Source organism: Hibiscus syriacus, unplaced genomic scaffold (assembly GCF_006381635.1).
Source record: "Hibiscus syriacus cultivar Baekdansim isolate YM2019G1 unplaced genomic scaffold, ASM638163v2 tig00006113_pilon, whole genome shotgun sequence".
Classification (NCBI taxonomy): Eukaryota; Viridiplantae; Streptophyta; class Magnoliopsida; order Malvales; family Malvaceae; genus Hibiscus; species Hibiscus syriacus.
Window position 1 is genome coordinate 45,738 of NW_024062080.1, and position 13,551 is coordinate 59,288.

The following is a 13,551-nucleotide window of genomic DNA, read 5'->3' on the forward strand; positions in this document are numbered from 1 at the left end:
TGTAGCCCAAATATCTAAATTTATTACTTCAAAATGAAATACTGTCGAGGCAAACAGACGAAACGTCACTTCACACCAAAATGTTACATTTTTATGACTTGGACCAGCAGCATCCAAAGCGGTAAATATCATAAACACCAATCAGGCGGATACAAAAAGCATGTGTTCATGCCATGTGATTAGAGAATTATCCAATGCAGTTTCAACTTCCATGTCTCAGGTGAACAAAGTGAAAATAAAGAATAAGAAAGAGCAAAATATCATAATTTTCTCATCTACTTTGCCTGAGGGTGAGAAGCAATGAACTCGACAGCCTGATTGATTGTGCTGATCTTGTCTGCCTCATTATCAGGTATCTCGAACCCAAATTCTTCTTCAAGGGCCATCACAACTTCCACAGTGTCCAAACTATCTAACCCGAGATCTTTTTGAAAATGGGCATTTGGGGTAACCTGCAACATGGGAAAAACCAAACAGAATGTAACAACTACCCAAGAATATTCATTCCTCAGCATATCCAGACATTGATACCACAAAAGGACAATCCAAGAATCCTTCAAATATATTATAACACATGGAAGAAATTCATACCCGTACCGCCTAACACTCACACTCGAGTCTTTGTAAATAGGACAGAACTTACCAGAAATTGCACTCATAGTAACTTAATAAATGATACTTTTTATCATTTCAAAACATATTTGTCGTAACCGTCTTTCGGTTGGGTCCCGGAATTGGGCTTCGACTTGAAAATGTGGATTGGAGTCGCCACCGACCACTTTAAAACGAATTTAGGTGGGCCGGACACCATCTTACCTGATCTGCGTTGTACCAGAAACGTATCGGGTTCGGGAGTCGGTTACGGTCAAGGAAGGATTAGCACCCTTGAACCGCCCTTTCGGTACCAATTAATTTGTCGGTTGTCTTTAATTGTGAAAATAAAAAAAAATTAAATTATCCGATTCGAAGTACCTACCTTTGATCGAATGAAATTACCTTCAAAAGTCAAAATGTCAGATAGGAAATAATAAAGGAATATTAGATAAATCAAAATGAGAAAATAAAATAAAATATAAATAAAAAAAAGCTAGATAAAAGAAGGGGAAACGGTTTAAAAAAAATCTAAATTCTAAAGGAAATCAATAAACAAATGAATAAATGTATGATGAAAAGAACAAAAAAATTATGTTAATTTAAAATGAAACAAAAAAAAAATAATTGTTGCTTTGTTGGAATATAGTCATAAAGTAACATATACGTGGGAACCACTTAGTAGAAATTTACAGCATTGGATTCCATTTTCATTGAATTTCCTGAACAATACAATGCCAAAATCTGTTTACACGGCAAAAAATTTGACTTAAGGGAATTAAGATCACATTCCTAACAATAACAATAATACACAAAAGTAATAACTAAAATTATTAATATAAATACGATGAAGTATGGAACGTATACATATATAATATACCATAATACTAATAAAATAAACAAAAACGTAATATGTTAAATAATGTAAAAAATAAATAAAATAAAATTTAAAAGCTAAAACACTAATTGACTTTTAATAGGGGCTAAATTGAAAAGAAAAACAAATCAAATGGCCAAATTAAAAGAAAATCGGGTTTAAATTCAATTTTGGGATCAAAATAAAGGTACTGAAATATCAGGGGACCAAAAGGGTAGTTTACCCTATTTTATTCAAAAACACGCGTATCCGCTTGTGTTATCGGGTCGGGTTGTGGGCTTTACTATAAAAGCCAATATATTTTTTAAAACCTCATTTCTCTTCTTCTCCACGAGAGCACCCCTCCCCCTTCTTTATTTTGCTCTCATCTGTTCTTCATGCTGAAGAACAAAGGTGGCCGGTAATCATGAGGAACCCAGAACCCAGCCGCGCTCCGCCGTGCGCTACCTCGCCGGCCGCCGTTCATCGGCGGCGAAATTGAAAAAGCTTTCATTTTTTCAAAAGATCCTTGTACCCTCGTTCTGAAAATCAACATATTTTTCCAAAATTCGCCTCGTAGGGGTGTAGATCCAAAAAAAAAGATTCGACCACCTCCCCCTCCGATCATCGGCGCAACCCACTTTTGGGTTATTCGGGTTCAAAAACAAAACAAGAATTGGAAGGCATACAACAATAACAACCGAATAAGGTAAAAGACAATCTTTCTTTTATTTCTCTGTCAAAAACTTTACAAATGCCCGTATTTCCTTTTAGGATTTGCTAGCATTTTCGTGTGATATTGTCTGTAAAAAAAAACCTCTCCCCCTCATCTAAGTTACATGCAATATTTATACTGAAGAAAATATGCTATTTTTAGAGTCCTAACTACACTGGTCTTTGTTTTTTGCACGTTTCTTGATTTGGTTTGTTGCCGAGGAAACCGATATTGGGGATGTGGAACATGAGGGAAGCTTACGGTGTTGGCTTGGATGAGATGCGTGAGTGGCAAGGAGTCCACGGTGAGTGGAGCGCGGCGCTGATGGATCTTGGAACTAGGGTTTTGAAAACCCTAGTTTTCTGCTATTTGGGTCACGGGTTTGGACCAGCTGGGCTACTGACTGGCATTTGGGCCACCCGTTGTTGGGCCTGTAAAATGTAAATAATATGTAAATATATGTGTATTATAAAATATAATACATAACTATATTATAATATAATAATTTTAATTGAATGGAAAATGTCAAAATTTGGTGTCTACAGCTGCCCCTCTTTGCTCATTATCGTGTAACGAAAATAGAGCAAAGATTAAAGACACAAATTTCGGTCATATCGAACATCCTCTGTCGTAGAGTTGAAATCCGATATTGAAACTGGTTTGTCAATATGAATCACGAAATGACTCCCTCGTCGTGAGGTTGAGTCAAAACTGGAAAATTCTGAGCATGAATCATTCGTCGTGAAGTTGAGCCTGAGAATTGGATATCCTTCGTCACGAAGTTGAGATCCAATGCAAGTTGCGTTGTTTCGAGGCCAATATCCTTCGATGTGATGTTGAAATTGACTCTGAAACTAGAAAGTGTGTTGACAGACACTCCTTCTTTGAGTTGAATATCCTTCGCCGTGAAGTTGAAATCCAATCTAAATATGGATGCTGCTTGTATGCACGATTCCCTTCGTCGTGAAGTTGAAACCGCGGGCGGCCGATTCGTTGTGAAGTTGAGTCTGGAATTGGATATCCTTCGTCGTGAAGTTGAAATCCAAGTAAGTAGCATTGTTCCAAGTCCAATATCCTCCGTCGTGAAGTTGAAATTGGCTCTGGAACCGGGAAATTGTTTGTTGACAACCAGCTGTCCCTTCGTTGTGAAGTTGAACTTGTGTTGTCTCGAGTCCAACATCATTCGTTGTGAAGTTGAAATTGATTCTGAATGAAATTTTGTTGACAAGCAGCGGTCCCTTCGTCGTGAAGTTGAACTTGCGTTGTCTGGAGTCCAATATCCTTCGTTGTGAAGTTGAAATTGGCTCTGAGATTGGGAAGTTGTTGTTGACAAGCAGCGGTCCCTTTGTCGTGAAGTTGAACTTGCGTTGTCTGGAGTCCAATATCCTTCGCTGTGAAGTTGAAATTGGCTCTGAAATTGGGAAATTGTTGTTGACAAGCAGCGGTCCCTTTGTCGTGAAGTTGAACTTGCGTTGTCTGGAGTCCAATATCCTTCGCTGTGAAGTTGAAATTGGCTCTGAAATTGGGAAAATTTGTTGACAACCAGCGGTCCCTTCGTCGTGAAGTTGAACATACGTTGTCTGGAGTCCAATATCCTTCGATGTGAAGTCGAAATTGGCTCTGAAATTGGGAAGTTGTTTATTGACAACCAGCGGTCCCTTCGTCGTGAAGTTGAACTTGCGTTGTCTGGAGTCCAATATCCTCCGTTGTGAAGTCGAAATTGGCTCTGAAATTGGGAAGTTGTTTATTGACAACCAGCGGTCCCTTCGTCGTGAAGTTGAACTTGCGTTGTCTGGAGTCCAATATCCTTCGTTGTGAAGTTGAAATTGATTCTGAATGAAATTTTGTTGACAAGCAGCGGTCCCTTCGTCGTGAAGTTGAACTTGCGTTGTCTGGAGTCCAATATCCTTCGTTGTGAAGTTGAAATTGGCTCTGAGATTGGGAAGTTGTTGTTGACAAGCAGCGGTCCCTTCGTCGTGAAGTTGAACTTGCGTTGTCTGGAGTCCAATACCCTTCGCTGTGAAGTTGAAATTGGCTCTGAAATTGGGAAAATTTGTTGACAACCAGCGGTCCCTTCGTCGTGAAGTTGAACATACGTTGTCTGGAGTCCAATATCCTTCGATGTGAAGTCGAAATTGGCTCTGAAATTGGGAAGTTGTTTATTGACAACCAGCGGTCCCTTCATCGTGAAGTTGAACTTGCGTTGTCTGGAGTCCAATATCCTTCGTTGTGAAGTTGAAATTGGCTCTGAAATGAGAAGTTGATTATTGACAACCAGCGGTCCCTTCGTCGTGAAGTTGAACTTGCGTTGTCTGGAGTCCAATATCCTTCGTTGTGAAGTTGAAATTGGCTCTGAAATTGAGAAGTTGGTTATTGACAACCAGCGGTCCCTTCGTCGTGAAGTTGAACTTGCGTTGTCTGGAGTCCAATATCCTTCGTTGTGAAGTTGAAATTGGCTCTGAAATTGAGAAGTTGGTTATTGACAACCAGCGGTCCCTTCGTCGTGAAGTTGAACTTGCGTTGTCTGGAGTCCAATATCCTTCGTTGTGAAGTTGAAATTGGCTCTAAAGGCTGTAACAAATCATGTATGCTGAAAATGATGGATATGATGCACCTAGGTATGTCTAAGATGCATGCAATCATGAATGAATTATGATTTATTTCTTGGATTGAAGTCCCGCGTCTTGCCTGCCAATCTGGTTCATGGAATTGATCGTGCCCCATTATCTTCTCGAGCTTTGGCTTTACAGACCTTTCAAATCTGAGACTACTCTGTTTGAAAAATATTTTTCTCTTTTTTCTTGTTTTAGGAGAAAAATGTTGTAAAATATTGTTGGCAATTGACTCAAATTGTAAACGTGAGTTCAAAGAATATCAAAGGAATCAAGAGCTTTTTTAATGCTTTTAGAGTCACAGTTCTTTGAAAAATGTTCAAATGGATGAGTTGGCCTTAGGTTGGCCTCCTTTCTAAGGTTTTGGTAACCCAAAATGTCATTTTTAAATATCGAAATATGATTTGGCATTTCATTTGGGTGCGGACATAATGACGCAACTAGAATGACTAATTACTAGACATTTTATTTCTGTCCTCTGAAATCTTCCATTTGTTCAGGCTTTATAGGCTCCTCCAACAAAGGCAGTGCAAAAAATATCGGTCTAAAAAATGAAATTCTTGAGTGCTCGTGTGTAGTTGACTATAACAGGTGTTCCTTAACTCCCTTAGTTTAACATTACCGAAAATTTCTTACTCAGATAAATTTGATTTAATTTGTCGTTATCTGGCAAACTGGATCCATAAAGCCGGGGCGTTTAACCAATTGCTTTAGAGGGACCACTTAACATTATAATCAGTTTTATCAAGTTCACTGAAGGGTTCATCTCATCACAGAGTTTTCAGCCTGACAAGAGCAGTGGAGCAAACACCGAATTGCCAAGTGTCCGAGCAATGTCATAGTTTGAACGTAATCTACTCATAAGACCAGGGCTTTCAAGTTTCCTCTATAACCAATTGCCTTAGTGGAATAGCTCAGCTTTACGGATTTAATTTCTTAAGATTGGCAAGAAGAACCTGTTATAGCCTAGGTGTTTTGTTGAAAGTCAAAATTTCATCTTTAGAGTTCAATTTTCAAGCAACTGACCTAAACTGGATTCACCTACTCGACTCTTTCATTTGTAAAGATCATCATCGTTATTGAACGTCTTAAATAAAAAACATAGTAATTGTCATATGCAAATGATGCCCCATGTTGTCCGCACCTTATGAAAGGAAAAGGGTATATTGGTTAATTACAAGAGCAGGGTATGGTGTTTGAGGGTATATTCTGGATAAGGTCAAAGTCCCTTTTTTTTAAATCATGTTACTTTGTCAAAGATCCGTAACTTTGAACCATTAACAGAGTTTCTTAATTCAAATGATATTCAAAGAATTGCAAGTTTGCAAATGTGATTTATTGCTCGCCATTATTAAAGCAACATAAATTTATTTAAAAGTCCTTGCAAAAACTTGAGAAAAGAATGAAAAAACAAATCCAAACAGAATGGCTCAAATGATGAAATGATATGCCTCACTTGGATGCCCCTAAGTTGTTGAAGTCGATCCGATTCTTGTTACGTATTTTCTGTATGATTCTCTTGATGGTGGAGTAATTCTCGATAGTGCACCCTGTGACTCCGCTATGATTTTCGCAATGAGCGTTCTCATCATACTACCTGGGGTACGGGGCTTCATGGACACCACGTGTGCATCAAACAACTGTTGGTAAAGCTCCTTATATGTCATAGGATCGGAATATTCTCATTTTTGATGAGACATGTGAATGCAATGAAAAAAAAGGAATCATAATGCGAATGTAAAGAAAAGTAACAAAATGCACAACATGTCTAAATGTATGATGCATGAAATGTTCGAGGCATTGATCCGAAAAATGTGCCTATTATTCTGAATAATCCTTATTGGGGACAAAAATGTTACGTCTGAAGAGACAAAAACTTTTTTGATGGTATAGATCTTGCACAGCCTCTGGAAAGTTGATTCGTCTTTCGTTTTTTCACCGGTTGAATATCCTGTCGAACCATTCCGGTTCCTTTGGCTAAACTTGTGCGGGTGATAAGTTGCTTGCCCCAAAAAAGGTCTCGAATGACTGCATCTCCGGCCTTCACTCTATGCCGAGCTCGTTCCAAACGAAAGTGCCATTGGAACCCTTCATCCGAAGTTTGTCGACTTGTTTTTGGAATTCATCAATGATGGTCTCCGGCTTAGCTAGGGTTTCACCATCTTGTTCTCGTAATTTTTGAAAGGACTCTCCAGGTCAGTAACCATTTCCTCGTCTTGCCCCTGCAACATTTGCCTCTGAGTATTCTTTGATCACGGTTGGACTTCTGAGCTTTTTATCTCTTTGTATTATAACCCTTTGTCCATTAATGCAGATTATTTACGTTTAACAAACACATTTTTGGTGGATCAACACCTCGTTTTAAGGATGCGAAAAAAAATGCCAAAGAAAAAATTCAATAAGGACAAAAAAATTAGTGAGATAAGGATAATAATAAAAAATGATAAAAATGAAAAGTTCTACCCCACATGATATCTACCCCACATGCTTATTATTCTTATCCGGACATGATCTCTATCCCGCATGCTAATTTCAAACAAATCCTAACCGCATATTTATCTAATTCGCATGCTTTGAACAGAAAGTAAAGTAAGAAATAAAAGCAGCATAGGGTTTGGAATGATGTTTTAGGGTAGGCTCTAATTCCATGTACTCTCCCGGTTTAGGTTCTAAAACACGGTACCCGAGTTCTCCTTGCTGGTGCCCCCTTGGGCTTACCAGACCCTTAGTCCTAAACCCATCACAGGCTTGTGTAGACTAAGTTAAACTCGAGAGGAAACATTCCCTTATGCCCGCACGGTGAATAAATTCACACGAAGACATAAGGTATATGAATCCCGAAGGCTACTTGCTAGGCATATGCGGTGAATAAATTCACACGAATGCGTCGCTTTCACCCCACTTAAAACGGGTTTGGAGCTCGGGTTTAGAGCTTAGAGATGACAATTTTAAAAAAAATCTGAAATCATTAAAAAACATCAGTACAACTATTTATTTGAAACAAAATAATCAAAGATAAATAATTGGAATCGAATAAATAAATTAAAATTAAAATTTAACATTTTCACATAAAAAAAATAACCAAAAATTAATTTCGGCCTGACTCACTTACCTGGTCCCCAGCGGAGTCGCCAAGCTGTCGTAACCGTCTTTCGGTTGGGTCCCGGAATTGGGCTTCGACTTGAAAATGTGGATTGGAGTCGCCACCGACCACTTTAAAACGAATTTAGGTGGGCCGGACACCATCTTACCTGATCTGCGTTGTACCAGAAACGTATCGGGTTCGGGAGTCGGTTACGGTCAAGGAAGGATTAGCACCCTTGAACCGCCCTTTCGGTACCAATTAATTTGTCGGTTGTCTTTAATTGTGAAAATAAAAAAAAAATTAAATTATCCGATTCGAAGTACCTACCTTTGATCGAATGAAATTACCTTCAAAAGTCAAAATGTCAGATAGGAAATAATAAAGGAATATTAGATAAATCAAAATGAGAAAATAAAATAAAATATAAATAAAAAAAAGCTAGATAAAAGAAGGGGGAAACGGTTTAAAAAAAATCTAAATTCTAAAGGAAATCAATAAACAAATGAATAAATGTATGATGAAAAGAACAAAAAAATTATGTTAATTTAAAATGAAACAAAAAAAAAAATAATTGTTGCTTTGTTGGAATATAGTCATAAAGTAACATATACGTGGGAACCACTTAGTAGAAATTTACAGCATTGGATTCCATTTTCATTGAATTTCCTGAACAATACAATGCCAAAATCTGTTTACACGGCAAAAAATTTGACTTAAGGGAATTAAGATCACATTCCTAACAATAACAATAATACACAAAAGTAATAACTAAAATTATTAATATAAATACGATGAAGTATGGAACGTATACATATATAATATACCATAATACTAATAAAATAAACAAAAACGTAATATGTTAAATAATGTAAAAAATAAATAAAATAAAATTTAAAAGCTAAAACACTAATTGACTTTTAATAGGGGCTAAATTGAAAAGAAAAACAAATCAAATGGCCAAATTAAAAGAAAATCGGGTTTAAATTCAATTTTGGGATCAAAATAAAGGTACTGAAATATCAGGGGACCAAAAGGGTAGTTTACCCTATTTTATTCAAAAACACGCGTATCCGCTTGTGTTATCGGGTCGGGTTGTGGGCTTTACTATAAAAGCCAATATATTTTTTAAAACCTCATTTCTTCTTCTCCACGAGAGCACCCTCCCCCTTCTTTATTTGCTCTCATCTGTTCTTCATGCTGAAGAACAAAGGTGGCCGGTAATCATGAGGAACCCAGAACCCAGCCGCGCTCCGCCGTGCGCTACCTCGCCGGCCGCCGTTCATCGGCGGCGAAATTGAAAAAGCTTTCATTTTTTCAAAAGATCCTTGTACCCTCGTTCTGAAAATCAACATATTTTTCCAAAATTCGCCTCGTAGGGGTGTAGATCCAAAAAAAAAGATTCGACCACCTCCCCCTCCGATCATCGGCGCAACCCACTTTTGGGTTATTCGGGTTCAAAAACAAAACAAGAATTGGAAGGCATACAACAATAACAACCGAATAAGGTAAAAGACAATCTTTCTTTTATTTCTCTGTCAAAAACTTTACAAATGCCCGTATTTCCTTTTAGGATTTGCTAGCATTTTCGTGTGATATTGTCTGTAAAAAAAAACCTCTCCCCCTCATCTAAGTTACATGCAATATTTATACTGAAGAAAATATGCTATTTTTAGAGTCCTAACTACACTGGTCTTTGTTTTTTGCACGTTTCTTGATTTGGTTTGTTGCCGAGGAAACCGATATTGGGGATGTGGAACATGAGGGAAGCTTACGGTGTTGGCTTGGATGAGATGCGTGAGTGGCAAGGAGTCCACGGTGAGTGGAGCGCGGCGCTGATGGATCTTGGAACTAGGGTTTTGAAAACCCTAGTTTTCTGCTATTTGGGTCACGGGTTTGGACCAGCTGGGCTACTGACTGGCATTTGGGCCACCCGTTGTTGGGCCTGTAAAATGTAAAATAATATGTAAATATATGTGTATTATAAAATATAATACATAACTATATTATATAATATAATAATTTTAATTGAATGGAAAATGTCAAAATTTGGTGTCTACAATATTGAGCAAAGGAAATGAGGGAAAAGGAAAACACTTAGGATGACAAAGCAAGAGTTTTGTGTGGTCTTTCACAGTTTCCTCACAGAAAGACACATCAGCAAAATTGAAAATGCTATGAAGACTGACACAGGGAAATCCCCTTGTACGCTGCCGACACGCTGAAATATGTAAGAATATGCTGGGACACAGTAGAGAAGGAAAAACATTGTCCTGACATGGTCAAGACACATGTGCCATGTATACAAGGCAACAAAAAGGAAGGGAAATAAGAAGATACATATGCAACTAGAAGAAATCATAACAGAAAAACCTGTAGACAAGAGAAGGAGTTATCGGTTTCTAATATTAATATTCATTTATTAATTAATTAATTATTCAATAATAATCTAGATTTGTAAAGATAAAAGAGATACAAACGAAACAATGTTTTCATTTAAAAACTTGACTTAATTCTTTTGAATTTCCCGTGTCACCAACTTGGACAAGTATTTTTTGTAAGGTGTTACTTGTCAATAAACTTTTAAATTCCCAATTGGCTACACCTCTCTGTCTACAAGTATCTTTCCAAGTAGCAGAACACTCAACAGACAGTGATCCACTTGCATGTTAAAAAAGCTTCTTTCCAAGTACATCTAAAATCACACACTCGTAAAACTATAACTAGCAACTAAGTTGATCCAATATTTATAGAAGTCATTGTTGTTTGTATGTCAATCACGAGCCTGACAACATTAATATTACAAAAACTTAAACCAACAATGCAGCCACAGATAATTTACTATTTCAATTTGATGTCAAACCCACAACAAAAAGCAGCTCCAGCCTACAAAGAACCTATTTCCTATTCCTGCACTTCAGAAAGAAATTGAAAACCTACCTGATTGTATATGGTTCATTCAAGCACGCCAAATTTATTACTAGCCACGGAGATCAACATCAAATGGATCAGAAATCATATGATAGACCAAACAACCAAACACAAATTTCCCACAATTTCTTATGTACAGGTTTATCAATTCAGAAAGTTCATATTGATTTCCCCTCTTAAAGATATAAATTTGAAGGCATTTATTTAACTAAAGCTAGAAAAATAAAATTTTCCAGTATCACATACAGAATTAAATCACTATCCATTTTTTTAAGAGAAGAGTGTGGCAATACTTAAAAGCGAACTATAAATACTCTAATGTTGTAGTTTATTTAATTTAGTTTACAAACGTGGTGTTCAATTTTTCCCAAACCATATGATACACAAATAATCTACACCCAAAAGAATTCAAGGGTAAAAAAGGGAAAAGAAAAAGAGTGAAGTAAAAAAGTAAAGACCTTGGAAGGATCAACTTTCTGAAAGTTTTTGACGACGGAGACAACGCGATCCGTAACCTCGGACTTATCGAGGAAAGAACCCATGACCTCGTCGGAGAAACGGCGTATGGCGTTGAAGGTAATATTAAAGATCACGTTAGGGGTAGTTTTGGGGTAACGGAGCAGGAGCAGGGGCAGGGGCAGGGGCGTAGCGTTCACCCTCACGTGCTTTAGCAGGGCTCTTCTCACCGCCGCCATTTCAATAGAGAGCTCTCTCCTCTTCTCTTCCCTTCCCTCTATAATTGAAACCTCTTCTGGCTGTGAGAAAATGGTAACCTATGGTAGCTTCAGAGTTGGAAAGCGCATAAATTTGAGAAACCAATACCAAATACGACGTCGTGATTCCTTCTGTAGCATTCATTATTAGGGTAAACTACAGTGTCAGTCAATAAACTTTAGATTTTATAATAATTGTAGCACTAAGCTTTAAAATGTTTCAAAATAAATATTGAACATTTATTTTGAATTTAATTAAAATATTGGACAGTTGAATTCTAGACGATACAAAGACGTAACACTTTTTGTTGGTTACAAAGAAAACCACTACACTAGCAGTGGATTATTATTCATAGCAGCAGCTTCGGCGTTGAGAAGGGTTTGAATTTCACTCGGTGGTTGTTGAAAGATGGTGAGTCTCAGAATTCCATTAGTACCTGTGTGGGCGAGGCCATCAGCAACTGTGTTGGCTTCTCTGTTGATGTGTGAAACCTTAACATCCCAATGGTAACCAAGGATGTTTCGTATACACCTTATAATGGTCGGTTCATGCATTCTCGGGTTGGAGTTCAGAAGGTTGACACTTTTAATAGTTATGTAGAAGTTAAAAATTATATTATTTATTTCATCTTAACATTTTTTTCATTAAAATTATAATCTTTTCACCTAATTTTAGCTGCTATTTAAAATTGACATTCTTCATTTTTTGTCACCTTAATATTAATAAATTCGTCTTATTATCATTTATCAATTTTAAATTTTAGATTTTTTTAACTCATAAAATTCATCATTTTGTGAGTTTTGGAGTTTTCTAATATTTGATAGCGTTTGAATGTTTAATCAAAAATCTAAACAATGAGTAATATTCTTTTGAGAAAACAAATAATATACCTCAAACTTAATCCCATTGAGAAACGATACTACCAAAAGATGATGTCTTTTGAGAAACGGTAAGTTTCTAGATAAGGACAAATTACACGTTTTGAAGAAAGTTAAAAAACCGATGAGTTTGATGAAAAGTGAATCAGACACCCTCCAATTACTTTTTTGTCTGATTAATGGTCAGTTTGAGGACGCCTCTAAAAGAGGATGTCTTTTAAGGCATTATTAAGTGAAAACCCACCATGTCCATGTGAAAGGCGGTTTTGATGAAACAAGAAGTTTCTCGAGAAAGTCATGTTTGACGAAAGAAATGTGAAAGATTTACCCATAAATTTCAAAGGGTGAAATCCTTATAAAAATCACCTTCTTCGAGTGGCATAACTTACAACACTGATATTAGCATAAAGATCTAAAAGTTTCGTGTCAAATCGTGCCTCCATAAGAGAAGTTGATTATAAGTAGAGACTCTGCATTATAATTTAGAATGCCACTAGAAGAGGATACATTATATAGGCAAGGAGCTCATGCTCTGTAAAACACTTTTTTAACTGAGATTCCTGACCTGAAGAGACATCTCGCGTTTTGTATAACGCGAGATACACGATAATTTGTTAATATCTCTGGAACCTTTCGTTTTGCGTAACGCGATGTCATTAATTGAAATATTAAATTGCATTATTTGAAAAGTGTATCCACGTTGGATAAACCTCGCGCTTTGTATAACGCGAGGCCTTTACTTACTTTTCTTAGGACTCGAGGTAGATCTACGTGTGCAGTTCGGGTTTTTTTCTAACAAATTTGGTTTGGAATATTGTTCCAAAAAATTAATTTTTTTGGGTTTTTTTAACTAATAAAGCCCTCTCTTTGTTCCTTTAACAGATATTGAATTATTCTTATATATCTCAGATTTATCAAAACAAGAAATTACTTTTATATCTTTTATTTTATTAAACAATCCAATATTAAGTAGGTATTTAAAAGGAAATGTTACTATCTTTTAAATATTATAAAGGAAATATTTTGAAGTTGGGATGAAAATTGATATTTAAAATACCTAAACAAATAATATATATATTTTTAAATTAAGCCGTAATTAACCTATTAATCAAACAAATTAATTTGTTTAATAAAACAACACTTTAAATACTTGCAAAGAAAAGCATCAAAAA

General features: G+C 36.5%; 1 protein-coding gene across 1 annotated transcript; it reads right to left on the reverse strand.

The window, feature by feature from the left end:
- LOC120200531 (acyl carrier protein 2, mitochondrial-like) lies at positions 1-11,510 on the reverse strand. The gene is made up of 2 exons (XM_039201345.1): positions 11,246-11,510; positions 1-452 (listed from the first exon to the last, which is right to left on the reverse strand). The coding sequence occupies exons 1-2, from the start codon at positions 11,480-11,482 to the stop codon at positions 276-278; spliced, it is 414 nt and encodes a 137-aa protein (XP_039057276.1). The 5' UTR covers positions 11,483-11,510; the 3' UTR covers positions 1-275.
- Positions 11,511-13,551: the final 2,041 nt, after the last annotated feature.